The sequence below is a fragment of the Nerophis ophidion genome, linkage group LG01 (genome assembly GCF_033978795.1).
Source record: "Nerophis ophidion isolate RoL-2023_Sa linkage group LG01, RoL_Noph_v1.0, whole genome shotgun sequence".
Lineage (NCBI taxonomy): Eukaryota > Metazoa > Chordata > Actinopteri > Syngnathiformes > Syngnathidae > Nerophis > Nerophis ophidion.
The window spans coordinates 13,620,395-13,637,392 of record NC_084611.1 but is presented as its reverse complement, the minus strand read 5'-3'; the positions used below and the strand labels follow the sequence as shown (position 1 = coordinate 13,637,392).

Genomic DNA, 16,998 nt, shown 5'->3' with positions numbered 1-16,998 from the left:
GTGCTTGTGGCCAATTGCTACCCCGCTGACGCGGTGGTCTGCGTGTTTGTAAACAAAGGAGCACTCGGCGGGGGATGGGGGGGGGTTGGCCGGGAGAGACTCGCCTTGTCATAAGGGGACAAATTGGACTGCCCAGCGCAAACGGACACAACCTGGTACAACCAGGTAACAGTCAGAGATGGTACCTCATTTAAGTCCCATCTTAAAACTAATTTGTATACTCTAGCCTTTAAATAGAACCCCCCTTTTTAGACCAGTTAATTAAGTAAAGTACCAGTGATTGTCACACACACACTACAGTGTAGCTGTGGTGGGATTTGTCCTCTGCATTTGACCCATCCCTTTGATCCCCCACCTGGGAAGCGAGGGGAGCAGTGGGCAGCAGCGGTTCCGCGCCCGGGAATCATTTTTGGTGATTTAACCCCCAATTCCAACCCTTGATGCTGAGTGCCAAGCAGGGAGGCAATAGGTCCCATTTTTTATGTAGTCTTTGGTATGACTCGGCCGGGGTTTGAACTCCCAACCTAATGGACACTCTAACCACTAGGCCACTGAATAAGTCTGCCATTTCTTTTCAGCTCTGCCCCATTCTCCCTTCTGGAGGGCGGGGGGCACAGGTTCGGTGGCCATGGATGAAGTGCTGGCTGTCCAGAGTCCGGACCCGGGGTGCATGCGCTGCTGAGCTCTTTTTTCACAAGAGCTCCGGTGTGTAGAGACCAGGTCATGTTGTCAGTGATCTGCACCCCCAGGAACTTGGAGCTGCTTACGATCTCCAGCGGTGTGCCATTGATGAAGAGTGGAGTGGGGAAGGACTATTAAAGAAAACAAGAATATTAAGGAACAATTCAAGAACATTAAACAACTTTGAAGAATATTCAAGAACTTTTTCAGGAATAATCAAAAACTTTCAAGAAAATGTTCAAAAATAATCAGGAACATTCCGAAAATGTTCGAGAGCGTTAAGGAACTCGAGAGACGATTCAAGGACATAAAATAACTCTCAGAAATATTCAAGAACTTTTTCAGAAACGCACAAGAACTCTCAAAACAATTCAAGAACTTCCAAGAAATGTTTAAAAAATAATTAATAACTTCCCAAAATTTTCCAGACTATTAGGGAACTTGAAATAACCATTTTTTTTTAGAAACAATCAAGAACTCTCAAGACAATTCAAGAACTTCCATCTTAAAAAATAATCAATACCTGTCCAACATTTTCCAGAATAGTAAAAACAATCAAGAACTTTCATCTTAAAAAGTAATCAATACCTGTCCAACATTTTCCAGAATAGTAAAAACAATCAAGAACTCTCAAAACAATTCAAGAACTTTCATCTTAAAAAGTAATCAATACCTGTCCAACATTTTCCAGAGTAGTAAAAACAATCAAGAACTCTCAACACAATTCAAGAACTTTCATCTTAAAAAGTAATCAATACCTGTCCAACATTTTCCAGAATAGTAAAAACAATCAAGAACTCTCAAGACAATTCAATAACTTTCTTCTTAAAAAGTAATCAATACCTGTCCAACATTTTCCAGAGTAGTAAAAACAATCAAGAACTCTCAAGACAATTCAAGAACTTTAATCTTAAAAAGTAATCAATACCTGTCCAACATTTTCCAGAACAGTAAAAACAATCAAGAAGTCTCAAGACAATTCAAGAACTTCCATCTTAAAAAGTAATCAATACCTGTCCAACATTTTCCAGAATAGTAAGGGAAAGTCCAAGAACATTTTCAGAAATAATCAGGAACTTTCAAGACAGTTTTCAAAAATAAGAACTTTACCAAATTTTCAAGAACGTTGATGGACTCGAAAGAAAATGACAGAACATAACAAAACTTTTAAAAATATCAAAGAACATAAAATAACTTTTAAAAACATCAAAGAACTCACAATAACTTTTTCAGAATAACCGAGAACTCAATAGCACCCTCTGCTGGGCACTACTGAGTAACAACAAATGTTAATATCAGGACTAATAAAGTATAGCAGGCATTAAAGTGTGTTAAGGTCTAATTAGGTGATGGTGTTTAAGTCCAGAACAGGATGAGAGTCCAGAACACAAGCGGAGACCTGCCTGAGTAGATGTGTTGGTACACATATTATAATACTTTCTAACAAATACTAGTACGGACCTGGTTCTAAACCCGGTGGAATGCCAGGATCTGGGAGGAGACCACTTCACAAGACCAGGAAAGATCAAAGACATGCTACTCCTGTAATTCAAGTCCAAATCACGGACTTTGGGGTCCGTCTGCGTTGATGACCAGTTAAGGGGGTCAAGGTTCAGAGTCCTGAACGTGTTCTTGCGCTTCTGTGCGGAGAAAGCGGTTCTTGTTCTCATGCTAATGTTGCCAACGTACTGAAGACAATTGTCTTTGTTGTGGACGTCACACGCACAGAGGACTGATGCCCCATGGTCACGTGACCACGTCTACTTGGTCAAATGACCAAGTCCACTTTCTTCCTGCAGGATCTCCAACAGGATTGTGTTTATTTGTCCCGTGACAGCATCCAAGAGATTCGGACACGCGTCAGCGGACACGGATCCGTCCTCTTCTCTTCCCCGACACGCTGGGACGTCGCCAGTGAGGGACCGGGGGCGGCGGTGGGGGCAACGTAGGGTCTGCATAACAAAGGGCCACTTGAAGGGGGACAAGTGGACCTGGTTCTGTTCTGCTGCAGTCACTGACGGCAGAGGACTTGGCGTGAACTCCATCACACACTTTCAGGACTTTGTGGGAGATTGTTCCAAGGTGTTCTCTTCTAAAAGCCGAACCTGGTGTTGGGACTTCAGTTTTTCGGTAGTGTTTCGGTGCCTCTGCAGGCAGACATGTCCGGACAGAACTCCAAGACCGGTGGTTCGCCGGAGAGCCGATTCCATGTGGACGTGATTAATGAGGGATCCTCATCAGGCAAGGGAGAAACCAGAGCGCCCGAGGAGTCCAAAGGACGTTTCAGGGTGGGCTTCGTGGACCCGGGAACGCTGGACAGCGCAGCCGACATCGGACTGCCGCCAGATGTGAGCCACGAACCGGACTCGACCCGGTGCGACTCGGTGAGCCTGCACTCGACGGGGACGGGTACGACTCAGGTGTCGGACACGCACTCCACGTACTACATGAGGACCTTTGGACACAACACCATCGACGCCGTGCCCAACATCGACTTTTACCGCCAAACAGAGGGGCCGCTGGGAGAGAAGATGAGCAGACCTTCTCTGGCAGAACTTCACGACGAGCTCGACAAAGTGAGGCAAACATCTTCTTTGCTTCTTCCAACCTTAGGAAACATACTTTCATCATGAAAATGGTGAAACTATGACTAAAGTACCAGACTGAAACAGGGCTGTCCTATTTTTGATTGACAGTGTCCACTATATTGGACATCATTAGTTAGTCTAACTCCATCATTAGTTAGTGTCCACTGTATTTGACATCATTAGTTAGTGTCCACTGTTTTGGACATCATTAGTTGGTGTCCACTGTATTGGACATCATTATTTAGTGTCCACTGAATTGGACATCATTAGTTAGTGTCCACTGTATTTGACATCATTAGTTGGTTTCCACTGTATTGGACATCATTAGTTAGTGTCCACTGTATTGGACGTCATTATTTAGTGTCCGCTGTATTGAACTTTATTAATTAGTGTCCACTGTATTTGACATCATTAGTTAGTGTCCACTGTACTGGACATCATTAGTTAGTGTCCACTGTATTCAACGTCATTAGTTAGTGTCCACTGTATTTGACATCATTAGTTAGTGTCCACTGTATTGGACATCATTATTTAGTGTCCACTGTATTTGACGTCATTAGTTAGTGTCCACTGTATTGGACATCATTAGTTAGTGTCCACTGTATTGGACGTCATTATTTAGTGTCCGCTGTATTGAACTTTATTAATTAGTGTCCACTGTATTTGACATCATTAGTTAGTGTCCACTGTACTGGACATCATTAGTTAGTGACCACTGTATTCAACGTCATTAGTTAGTGTCCACTGTATTTGACATCATTAGTTGGTTTCCACTGTATTGGACATCATTATTTAGTGTCCACTGTATTTGACGTCATTAGTTAGTGTCCACTGTATTGGACATCATTAGTTAGTGTCCACTGTATTGGACGTCATTATTTAGTGTCCACTGTATTTGACATCATTAGTTGGTTTCCACTGTATTGGACATCATTATTTAGTGTCCACTGTATTTGACGTCATTAGTTAGTGTCCACTGTATTTGACATCATTAGTTGGTTTCCACTGTATTGGACATCATTATTTAGTGTCCACTGTATTTGACGTCATTAGTTAGTGTCCACTGTATTGGACATCATTAGTTAGTGTCCACTGTATTGGACGTCATTATTTAGTGTCCGCTGTATTGAACTTCATTAATTAGTGTCCACTGTATTTGATATCATTAGTTAGTGTCCACTGTACTGGACATCATTAGTTAGTGTCCATTGTATTCAACGTCATTAGTTAGTGTCCACTGTATTTGACATCATTGGTTAGTGTCCACTGAATTGGACATTGATTGATTGATTGATACTTTTATTAGTAGATTGCACAGTACAGTACATATTCCGTACAATTGACCACTAAATGGTAACACCCGAATAAGTTTTTCAACTTGTTTAAGTCGGGGTCCACGTTAATCAATTCATGGTAATCATTATTTAGTGTCCACTGTATTTGACATCATTAGTTAGTGTCCACTGAATTGGACATCATTAGTTAGTGTCCACTGTATTGGACATCATTAGTTAGTGTCCACTGTATTGGACATCATTAGTTAGTGTCCACTGTATTTGACATCATTAGTTAGTGTCCACTGTATTGGACATCATTAGTTAGTGTCCACTGTATTTGACATCATTAGTTAGTGTCCACTGTATTGGACATCATTAGTTAGTGTCCACTGTATTGGACATCATTAGTTAGTGTCCACTGTATTGGACATCATTAGTTAGTGTCCACTGTATTGGACGTCATTATTTAGTGTCCGCTGTATTGAACTTTATTAATTAGTGTCCACTGTATTTGACATCATTAGTTAGTGTCCACTGTACTGGACATCATTAGTTAGTGTCCACTGTATTCAACGTCATTAGTTAGTGTCCACTGTATTTGACATCATTAGTTAGTGTCCACTGAATTGGACATTGATTGATTGATTGATACTTTTATTAGTAGATTGCACAGTACAGTACATATTCCGTACAATTGACCACTAAATGGTAACACCCGAATAAGTTTTTCAACTTGTTTAAGTCGGGGTCCACGTTAATCAATTCATGGTAATCATTATTTAGTGTCCACTGTATTTGACATCATTAGTTAGTGTCCACTGAATTGGACATCATTAGTTGGTGTCCACTGTATTGGACATCATTAGTTAGTGTCCACTGAATTGGACATCATTAGTTAGTGTCCACTGAATTGGACATCATTAGTTAGTGTCCACTGTATTGGACGTCATTAGTTAGTGTGCACTGAATTGGACATTATTAGTTAGTGTCCACTGTATTAGACGTCATTATTTAGTGTCCGCTGTATTGGACTTTATTAATTAGTGTCTTCCATACCGGACGTTGGTAGTTAGTGTCCGCTGTACTGGACATCATTAGTTAATGTCCACTGTATTGGACGTCATTAATTAGTGTCCACTTAAATGGTCGTCATTAGTTAGCGTCCACTGTACTCGACGTCATTAGTTAGTGTCCACTGTATTGGACGTCGGTATACTCTAGCCTTTAAATAGACTCCCTTTTTAGACCAGTTGATCTGCCGTTTCTTTTCTTTTTCTTCTATGTCCCACTCTCCTTTGTGGAGGGAGTCCGGTCCGATCCGGTGGCCATGTACTGCTCGCCTGTGTATCGGCTGGGGACATCTCTGCGCTGCTGATCAGCCTCCACTTGGGATGGTTTCCTGCTGGCTCCGCTGTGAACGGGACTCTCGCTGCTGTGTTGGATCCGCTTTGGACTGGACTCTCGCGACTGTGTTGGATCCATTATGGATTGATCTTTCACAGTATCATGTTCTCATATGTTCTCATAGTCATCAGTATCATCAGTATCACAGTATCATGTTCTCATAGTCATCATTGTCACCGACGTCCCACTGGGTGTGAGTTTTCCTTGCCCGAGGATGTCGTAGTGGTTTGTGCAGCCCTTTGAGACACTAGTGATTTAGGGCTATATAAGTAAACATTGATTGATTGATTGATAGTTAATGTCCGAAGTAATGGACTTCATTAGTTACCGTCCACTGTATTGGATGTCATTAGTTAGTGTCCACAGTACTGGACATCATTAGTTAGTTTCCACTGTATTGGACGTCATTAAATAGTGTCCACTTAAATGGTCGTCATTAGTTAGTGTCCACTGTATTGGACGTCGGTAGTTAGTGTACGCTGTAACGGACGTCATTAGTTAGAGTCTACTGTATTGGATGTCATTAGTTATTGTCCACTGTATTGGACATCAGTAGTTAGTGTCCACTGTATTGGACGTCATTAGTTAGTGTCCACTGTATTGGACGTCATCATTTAGTGTCCACTGTATTGGACGTCGATAGTTAGTGTCCACTGTGTTGGACATTATTAGTTGGTGTCCACTGTATTTGACATCATTGGTTAGTGTTCACTGTATTGGACGTCATTATTTAGTGCCCGCTGTATTGGACTTTATTAATTAGTGTCTTCCATACCGGACGTTGGTAGTTAGTGTCCGCTGTACTGAACATCATTAGTTAATATCCACTGTATTGGACGTCACTAATTAGTGTCCACTTATATGGTCGTCATTACTTCGTGTCCACTGTACTCGAAGTCATTAGTTAGTGTCCACTGTATTGAACGTCGGTATTTAATGTCCGAAGTAATGGACTTCATTAGGTACTGTCCACTGTATTGGATGTCATTAGTTAGTGTCCACTGTACTGGACATCATTAATTAATGTCCACTGTATTGGACGTTATTAAATAGTGTCCACTTAAATGGTCGTCATTAGTCAGTGTCCACTGTACTCGACGTCATTATTTAGTGTCCACTGTATTGGACGTCGGTAGTTAGTGTCCGCTGTAATGGACGTCATTAGTTAGTGTCTACAGTATTGGATGTCATTAGTTATTGTCCACTGTATTGGACATCATTAGTTAGTGTTCAGTGCATTGGACGTCATTAGCTAGTGTCCACTGTACTCGACGTCATTAGTTAGTGTCCACTGTACTAGACATCATTAGTTAGTGTCCACTGTATTCGACGTCATTAGTTAGTGTCCACTCAAATGATCGTCATTAGTTAGTGTCCACTGTATTGGACATCATTAGTTAGTGTCCACTGTATTGGAGATCATTAGTTAGTGTCCACTGCATTGGACATCATTAGTTAGTGTCCACTGTATTGGAGATCATTAGTTAGTGTCCACTGCATTGGACATCATTAGTTAGTCTCCACTGTATTGGAGATCATTAGTTAGTGTCCACTGTATTCGACGTCATTAGTTAGTTTCCACTTAAATGATCGTCATTAGTGTCCACTGTATTGGAGATCATTAGTTAGTGTCACTATATTGGGCATTATTAGTTAATGATTACTGTACTGGACGTCATTATTTTGTGTCCACTGTATTGGACATCATTATTTAATGTCCACTGTACTGGAAGTCATTAATTAGTGGCCGCTGCACTGGATCTCATTAATTAGTGTCTACTGTAGTAGACATCATTAGTTAGTATCCACGGTATTAAAGGTAATTAGTTAGTGTCCACTGTATTGGACATTATTAGTTAGTGGCCGCTGAATTAAATGTAATTAGTTTTTGTTGCACTGGATGTCATTATGCAATGTCTACTATAGTGGACGTCATTAGTCAATATCCACTGTATCAAAGGTAATTAGTTAGTGTCCACTGTAGTGGACGTTCATTAGTTAGTGTCCACTGTCTTGGATGTCATCAGATAGTGTCCACTGTATTGGACGTCATTAGCTAGTGTCCACTGTACTCGACGTCATTAGTTAGTGTCCACTGTATTGGACATCATTAGTTACTTTCCACTGTACTGAATTATATTAAATGTAATTAGTTAGTGTCCGACATTAGTTAGTGTCTGCGGTATAGGAAGTTATAAATTAAAGTTCACTTCACTGGACGTCATTAGTTAGTCTCCTCTTAAACGGACATCGTTAGTCAGTGTCCACTGTATTGGACGTCATTAGTTAGTGTCCACTGTCCTGAACTGTATTAAATGTAATTAGTTAGTGTCCACTGTAGTGGACATCATTAGTTGCTGTCCACTGTACTGAATTATATTAAATGTAATTAGTTAGTGTCTACTGTAGTGGACGTCTTTAGTTAGTGTCTGCTGTATTGGACTTTAGTAGTTAATGTCCACTTCACTGGATGTCATTAGTTAGTGGCCGCAGCACTGTATCTCCTTATTGTCTACCGTAATGGACATCATTAGTTAGTATCCACTGTATTAAATGGAATAAGTGTTTGTTGCATTGGATGTCATTAATCAGTGTCTACTGTATTGGACGTCATTAGTTAATGTCTACTGTATTGGACGTCATTAGTTAATGTCTACTGTATTGGACGTCATTAGTTAATGTCTACTGTATTGTACGTCATTAATTTGTGTCGACTGTAGTGGACGTCATTAGTTAGTATCTACTTTATTAAATGTAATTAGTGTTTGTTGCACTGGATGTCATTAATCAGTGTCTACTGTAGTGGACGTCATTAGTTAATGTCTACCGTATTAAAGGTAATTAGTTAGTGTCCACTGTAGTGGACATCCATAGTTAGTGGCCGCTGTATTAAATGTAATTAAAGTTTATTGCATGGGATGTCATTATTCAATGTCTACTGTAGTGGACGTCATTAGTTAGAGTCCACTGTACTGGACGTCATTAGCTAGTGTCCACTGTATTGGATGTCATTAGTTAGTGTCCATTGTATTGGACATCATTAGTTAGTGTCCACTGTATCGGACGTCATGAGTTAGTGTCCACTGTATTGCACATCATTAGTTAGTGTCCACTGCATTGGACATCATTAGTTAGTGTCCACTGCATTGGACATCATTAGCTGGTGTCCACCGTACTCGATGTCATTAGATAGTGTCCACTGTATTGGACGTCGGTAGATAGTGTCCGCTGTACTGGACATCATTAGTTACTGTCCACTGTACTGAACCGTATTAAATGTAATTTGTTAGTGTCCACTGTATTGGACATCATTAGTTTATTTCCATTGGACTGTATTAAATGTAATTAGTTGGTGTCTACTGTAGTGGACACCACTAGTTAGTGTCTGCTGTATTGGACTTTATTAGTTAATGTCCACTTAACTGGACATTATTAATTAGTGGCCGCTGCACTTGATCTCCGTAATTAGTGTCTACCGTAGTGGACATCATTAGTTAGTATCCACTGTATTAAATGTAATTAGTGTTTGTTGCACTGGATGTCATTAATCAGTGTCTACTGTAGTGGACGTCATTAGTTAGTGTCTACTGTATTGGACATCATTAGTTAGTGTCCACTGTATTGGACATCATTACTGAGTGTCTACTGTATTGGACATCATTAGTTAGTGTCCACTGTATTGGACATCATTAGTTAGTGTCCACTGTATTGGACGTCATTAGTTAGTGTCTACTGTATTGGACGTCGGTAGATAGTGTCCGCTGTATTGGACATCATTAGTTACTATCCACTGTACTAAACGTAATTAGTTAGTGTCTACCGTAGTGGACATCATTAGTTAGTGTCCACTCTATTGGACATCATTACTGAGTGTCTACTGTATTGGACATCATTAGTTAGTATCCACTGTATCGAACATCATTAGTTAGTGTCCACTGTATTGGACGTCATTAGTTAGTGTCCACTGTACTCGACGTCATTAATTAGTGTCCACTGTATTGGACGTCGGTAGATAGTGTCCGCTGTACTGGACATCATTAGTTACCGTCCACTGTACTGAACTGTATTAAACGTAATTAGTTAGTGTCTACCGTAGTGGACATCATTAGTTAGTGTCCACTGTATTGGACATCATTACTGAGTGTCTACTGTATTGGACATCATTAGTTAGTATCCACTGTATTGGACATCATTAGTTAATGTCCACTTTATTGGACCTCATTAGTTAGTGTCCACTGTATTGAACGTCATTAGCTAGTGTCCACTGTACTCGACGTCATTAATTAGTGTCCACTGTATTGGACGTCGGTAGATAGTGTCCGCTGTACTGGACATCATTAGTTAATGTCCACTGTACTGAACTGTATTATACGTAATCAGTTAGTGTCTACTGTAGTGGACGTCATTAGTTAGTGTCCACTGTATTGGACATCATTAGTTTATTTCCACTGCACTGTATTAAATGTAATTAGTTGGTGTCTACTGTAGTGGACATCACTAGTTAGTGTCTACTGTAATAATTGTAATTAGTGTTTGTGGCACTGGATGTCAATAATCAGTGTCCACTGTAGTGGACGTCATTAGTTAATGTCCACTGTATTGGACGTCATTAGTTAGTGTCCACTGTATTGAACGTCATTAGCTAGTGTCCACTGTACTCGACGTCAGTAATTAGTGTCCACTGTATTGGACGTCGGTAGATAGTGTCCGCTGTACTGGACACCATTAGTTACTGTCCACTGTACTGAACTGTGTTATACGTAATTAGTTAGTGTCTACTGTAGTGGACGTCATTAGTTAGTGTCCACTGTATTGGACATCATTAGTTTATTTCCACTGCACTGAACATCATTAGTTAGTGTCCACTGTATTGGACGTCATTAGTTAGTGTCCACTGTACTCGACGTCATTAATTAGTGTCCACTGTATTGGACGTCGGTAGATAGTGTCTGCTGTACTGGACACCATTAGTTACTGTCCACTGTACTGAACTGTGTTATACGTAATTAGTTAGTGTCTACTGTAGTGGACGTCATTAGTTAGTGTCCACTGTATTGGACATCATTAGTTTATTTCCACTGTACTGTATTAAATGTAATTAGTTGGCGTCTACTGTAGTGGACATCACTATTTAGTGTCTACTGTAATAATTGTAATTAGTGTTTGTTGCACTGGATGTCAATAATCAGTGTCTACTGTAGTGGACATCATTAGTTAGTGTCCACTGTATTGGACGTCGGTAGAGAGTGTCCGCTGTACTGGACATCATTAGTTACTGTCCACTGTACTGAACTGTATTAAACGTAATTAGTTAGTGTCTACCGTAGTGGACATCATTAGTTAGTGTCCACTGTATTGGACATCATTACTGAGTGTCTACGGTATTGGACATCATTAGTTAGTGTCCACTGTTTTGAACGTCATTAGCTAGTGTCCACTGTACTCAACGTCATTAGTTAGTGTCCACTGTATTGGACGTCATTAGTTAGTGTCCACTGTATTGTACGTCGGTAGATAGTGTCCGCTGTACTGGACATCATTAGTTACCGTCCACTGTACTGAACTGTATTAAACGTAATTAGTTAGTGTCTACCGTAGTGGACATCATTAGTTAGTGTCCACTGTATTGGACATCATTACTGAGTGTCTACTGTATTGGACATAATTAGTTAGTGTCCACTGTATTGAACATCATTCGTTAGTGTCCACTGTATTGGACGTCATTAGTTAGTGTCCACTGTATTGGACGTCGGTAGATAGTGTCCGCTGTACTGGACATCAATAGTTACTGTCCACTGTACTGAACTGTATTAAACGTAATTAGTTAATGTCTACTGTATTGGACGTCATTACTGAGTGTCTACTGTATTGGACATCATTAGTTAGTATCCACTGTATTGGACATCATTAGTTAGTGTCCACTGTATTGGACGTCATTAGTTAGTGTCCACTGTGTTGGACGTCATTAGCTAGTGTCCACTGTACTCAACGTCATTAGTTAGTGTCCACTGTATTTGACATCATTAGTTGGTGTCCAATGTATTGGACATCATTAGTGAGTGTCTACTGTATTGGACATCATTAGTTAGTGTCCACTGTATTGGACGTCATTAGTTAGTGTCCACTGTATTGGACGTCGGTAGATAGTGTCCGCTGTACTGGACATCATTAGTTACTGTCCACTGTACTGAACTGTATTAAACGTAATTAGTTAGTGTCTACTGTAGTGGATGTCATTCGTTAGTGTCCACTCTATTGGACGTCATTAGTTAGTTACCACTGTATTGGACATCATTAGTTTATTTCCACTGGACTGTATTAAATGTAATTAGTTGGTGTCTACTGTAGTGGACATCACTAGTTAGTGTCTGCTGTATTGGACTTTATTAGTTAATGTCCACTTCACTGGACATCATTAATTAGTGGCCGCTGCACTTGATTCCCGTAATTAGTGTCTACCGTAGTGGACATCATTAGTTAGTATCCACTGTATTAAATGTAATTAGTGTTTGTTGCACTGGATGTCATTAATCAATGTCTACTGTAGTGGACGTCATTAGTTAGTGTCTACTGTATTGGACATCATTAGTTAGTGTCCACTGTATTGGACATCATTACTGAGTGTCTACTGTATTGGACATCATTAGTTATTGTCCACTGTATTGGACATCATTAGTTAGTGTCCACTGTATTGGACATCATTAGTTAGTGTCCACTGTATTGGACATCATTACTGAGTGTCTACTGTATTGGACATCATTAGTTATTGTCCACTGTATTGGACATCATTAGTTAGTGTCCACTGTATTGGACATCATTACTGAGTGTCTACTGTATTGGACATCATTAGTTGGTGTCCACTGTATTTGACATCATTGGTTAGTGTTCACTGTATTGGACGTCATTATTTAGTGCCCGCTGTATTGGACTTTATTAATTAGTGTCTTCCATACCGGACGTTGGTAGTTAGTGTCCGCTGTACTGAACATCATTAGTTAATATCCACTGTATTGGACGTCACTAATTAGTGTCCACTTATATGGTCGTCATTACTTCGTGTCCACTGTACTCGAAGTCATTAGTTAGTGTCCACTGTATTGAACGTCGGTATTTAATGTCCGAAGTAATGGACTTCATTAGGTACTGTCCACTGTATTGGATGTCATTAGTTAGTGTCCACTGTACTGGACATCATTAATTAATGTCCACTGTATTGGACGTTATTAAATAGTGTCCACTTAAATGGTCGTCATTAGTCAGTGTCCACTGTACTCGACGTCATTATTTAGTGTCCACTGTATTGGACGTCGGTAGTTAGTGTCCGCTGTAATGGACGTCATTAGTTAGTGTCTACAGTATTGGATGTCATTAGTTATTGTCCACTGTATTGGACATCATTAGTTAGTGTTCAGTGCATTGGACGTCATTAGCTAGTGTCCACTGTACTCGACGTCATTAGTTAGTGTCCACTGTACTAGACATCATTAGTTAGTGTCCACTGTATTCGACGTCATTAGTTAGTGTCCACTCAAATGATCGTCATTAGTTAGTGTCCACTGTATTGGACATCATTAGTTAGTGTCCACTGTATTGGAGATCATTAGTTAGTGTCCACTGCATTGGACATCATTAGTTAGTGTCCACTGTATTGGAGATCATTAGTTAGTGTCCACTGCATTGGACATCATTAGTTAGTCTCCACTGTATTGGAGATCATTAGTTAGTGTCCACTGTATTCGACGTCATTAGTTAGTTTCCACTTAAATGATCGTCATTAGTGTCCACTGTATTGGAGATCATTAGTTAGTGTCACTATATTGGGCATTATTAGTTAATGATTACTGTACTGGACGTCATTATTTTGTGTCCACTGTATTGGACATCATTATTTAATGTCCACTGTACTGGAAGTCATTAATTAGTGGCCGCTGCACTGGATCTCATTAATTAGTGTCTACTGTAGTAGACATCATTAGTTAGTATCCACGGTATTAAAGGTAATTAGTTAGTGTCCACTGTATTGGACATTATTAGTTAGTGGCCGCTGAATTAAATGTAATTAGTTTTTGTTGCACTGGATGTCATTATGCAATGTCTACTATAGTGGACGTCATTAGTCAATATCCACTGTATCAAAGGTAATTAGTTAGTGTCCACTGTAGTGGACGTTCATTAGTTAGTGTCCACTGTCTTGGATGTCATCAGATAGTGTCCACTGTATTGGACGTCATTAGCTAGTGTCCACTGTACTCGACGTCATTAGTTAGTGTCCACTGTATTGGACATCATTAGTTACTTTCCACTGTACTGAATTATATTAAATGTAATTAGTTAGTGTCCGACATTAGTTAGTGTCTGCGGTATAGGAAGTTATAAATTAAAGTTCACTTCACTGGACGTCATTAGTTAGTCTCCTCTTAAACGGACATTGTTAGTCAGTGTCCACTGTATTGGATGTCATTAGTTAGTGTCCACTGTCCTGAACTGTATTAAATGTAATTAGTTAGTGTCCACTGTAGTGGACATCATTAGTTGCTGTCCACTGTACTGAATTATATTAAATGTAATTAGTTAGTGTCTACTGTAGTGGACGTCTTTAGTTAGTGTCTGCTGTATTGGACTTTAGTAGTTAATGTCCACTTCACTGGACGTCATTAGTTAGTGGCCGCAGCACTGTATCTCCTTATTGTCTACCGTAATGGACATCATTAGTTAGTATCCACTGTATTAAATGGAATAAGTGTTTGTTGCATTGGATGTCATTAATCAGTGTCTACTGTATTGGACGTCATTAGTTAATGTCTACTGTATTGGACGTCATTAGTTAATGTCTACTGTATTGGACGTCATTAGTTAATGTCTACTGTATTGGACGTCATTAGTTAATGTCCACTGTATTAAATGGAATAAGTGTTTGTTGCATTGGATGTCATTAATCAGTGTCTACTGTATTGGACGTCATTAGTTAGTATCCACTGTATTAAATGGAATAAGTGTTTGTTGCATTGGATGTCATTAATCAGTGTCTACTGTATTGGACGTCATTAGTTAATGTCTACTGTATTGGACGTCATTAGTTAATGTCTACTGTATTGGACGTCATTAGTTAATGTCTACTGTATTGGACGTCATTAGTTAATGTCTACTGTATTGTACGTCATTAATTTGTGTCGACTGTAGTGGACGTCTTTAGTTAGTATCTACTGTATTAAATGTAATTAGTGTTTGTTGCACTGGATGTCATTAATCAGTGTCTACTGTAGTGGACGTCATTAGTTAATGTCTACCGTATTAAAGGTAATTAGTTAGTGTCCACTGTAGTGGACATCCATAGTTAGTGGCCGCTGTATTAAATGTAATTAAAGTTTATTGCATGGGATGTCATTATTCAATGTCCACTGTACTGGACGTCATTAGCTAGTGTCCACTGTATTGGATGTCATTAGTTAGTGTCCATTGTATTGGACATTATTAGTTACTGTCCACTGTATCGGACATCATGAGTTAGTGTCCACTGTATTGCACATCATTAGCTGGTGTCCACTGTACTCGACGTCATTAGTTAGTGTCCACTGTATTGGACGTCGGTAGTAAGTGTCCGCTGTACTGGACATCATTAGTTACTGTCCACTATACTGAACCGTATTAAATGTAATTTGTTAGTGTCCACTGTATTGGACATCATTAGTTTATTTCCACTGTACTGTATTAAATGTAATTAGTTGGTGTCTACTGTGGTGGACACCACTAGTTAGTGTCTGCTGTATTGGACTTTATTAGTTAATGTCCACTTCACTGGACGTCATTAATTAGTGGCCGCTGCACTTGATCTCCGTAATTAGTGTCTACCGTAGTGGACGTCATTAGTTAGTATCCACTTTGTTAAATGTAATTAGTGTTTGTTGCACTGGATGTCATTAATCAGTGTCTACTGTATTGGACATCATTAGTCAGTGTCTACTGTATTGGACATCATTAGTTAGTGTCAACTGTATTGGACATCATTACTGAGTGTCTACTGTATTGGACATCATTAGTTTGTGTCCACTGTATTGGACGTCATTAGTTAGTGTCCACTGTATTGGACGTCAGTAGCTAGTGTCCACTGTACTCGACGTCATTAGTTAGTGTCCACTGTATTGGACGTCGGTAGATAGTGTCCGCTGTACTGGACATCATTAGTTACTGTCCACTGTACTGAACTGTATTACACGTAATTAGTTAGTGTCCACGGAAGTGGACGTCATTAGTTATTGTCCACTGTATTGGACATCATTAGTTTATTTCCACTGCACTGTATTAAATGTAATTAGTTGGTGTCTACTGTAGTGGACATCATTAGTTAGTGTCTGCTGTAATAATTGTAATTAGTGTTTGTGGCACTGGATGTCAATAATCAGTGTCTACTGTAGTGGACGTCATTAGTTAATGTCCACTGTATTGGACTTCATTAGTTAGTGTACCTAATGAAGTGTCCAGGGAAGTCAGTCAGACAACATTCCCGTCCCTCCCACCTTTGTGTGTGGGATCAATGACATCAGTGAAGGCATGACCCGTGCACACACACACACACACACACACGCACACACACACACACATGCACACACACACACAAAGCTTTGTGTCAACACAACCCCGCACCCCCACTCCAGTCGAGCCTCCTGGTCATGTGACCGTCTCACTGCACAAAGATGTCTCACAATTAGCCTCGAACACGAACAAAGCTCCGATGAAACGTTAACTTCGTAAGAATGCAGGAAAGTGAGGTGTGTGTGTGTGTGTGTGTGTCTCACCTTCCGCCAGGACCCCTTCGACGACGGGATGGCCAACGGCGAGGAGTCCTCAGTGGCGGAGGAGGCGGCGGCGAGGGCGGCGAAGGAGTCCAAGGGAGGATCGATCAAGTTTGGTTGGGTGAAAGGCGTCCTGGTGGGTGTCAACAGTTAGCACATTAGCACGTGTTAGCAGGCCAGGCAGTAGAGGCTGATGTCCGCCCCCACACTTCCTGTTGGTGGAAAAAATGAACTGATGAATGTTTACATTTTTGTGAT

The 16,998-nt window shown here is 40.2% G+C and overlaps 1 protein-coding gene across 1 annotated transcript in view; it reads left to right on the top strand.

The window, feature by feature from the left end:
- Nucleotides 1-2,507: 2,507 nt before the first annotated feature.
- The window catches only part of LOC133550573 (solute carrier family 12 member 2-like), a 55,272-nt gene continuing 40,781 nt past the window's right edge, over nucleotides 2,508-16,998 (top strand). The window contains exons 1-2 of the mRNA XM_061896530.1: nucleotides 2,508-3,257; nucleotides 16,754-16,876. Coding sequence (XP_061752514.1) covers nucleotides 2,841-3,257; nucleotides 16,754-16,876 — 540 coding nt within the window. The 5' untranslated portion in view covers nucleotides 2,508-2,840. The remainder of the gene's footprint in view (nucleotides 3,258-16,753; nucleotides 16,877-16,998) is intronic.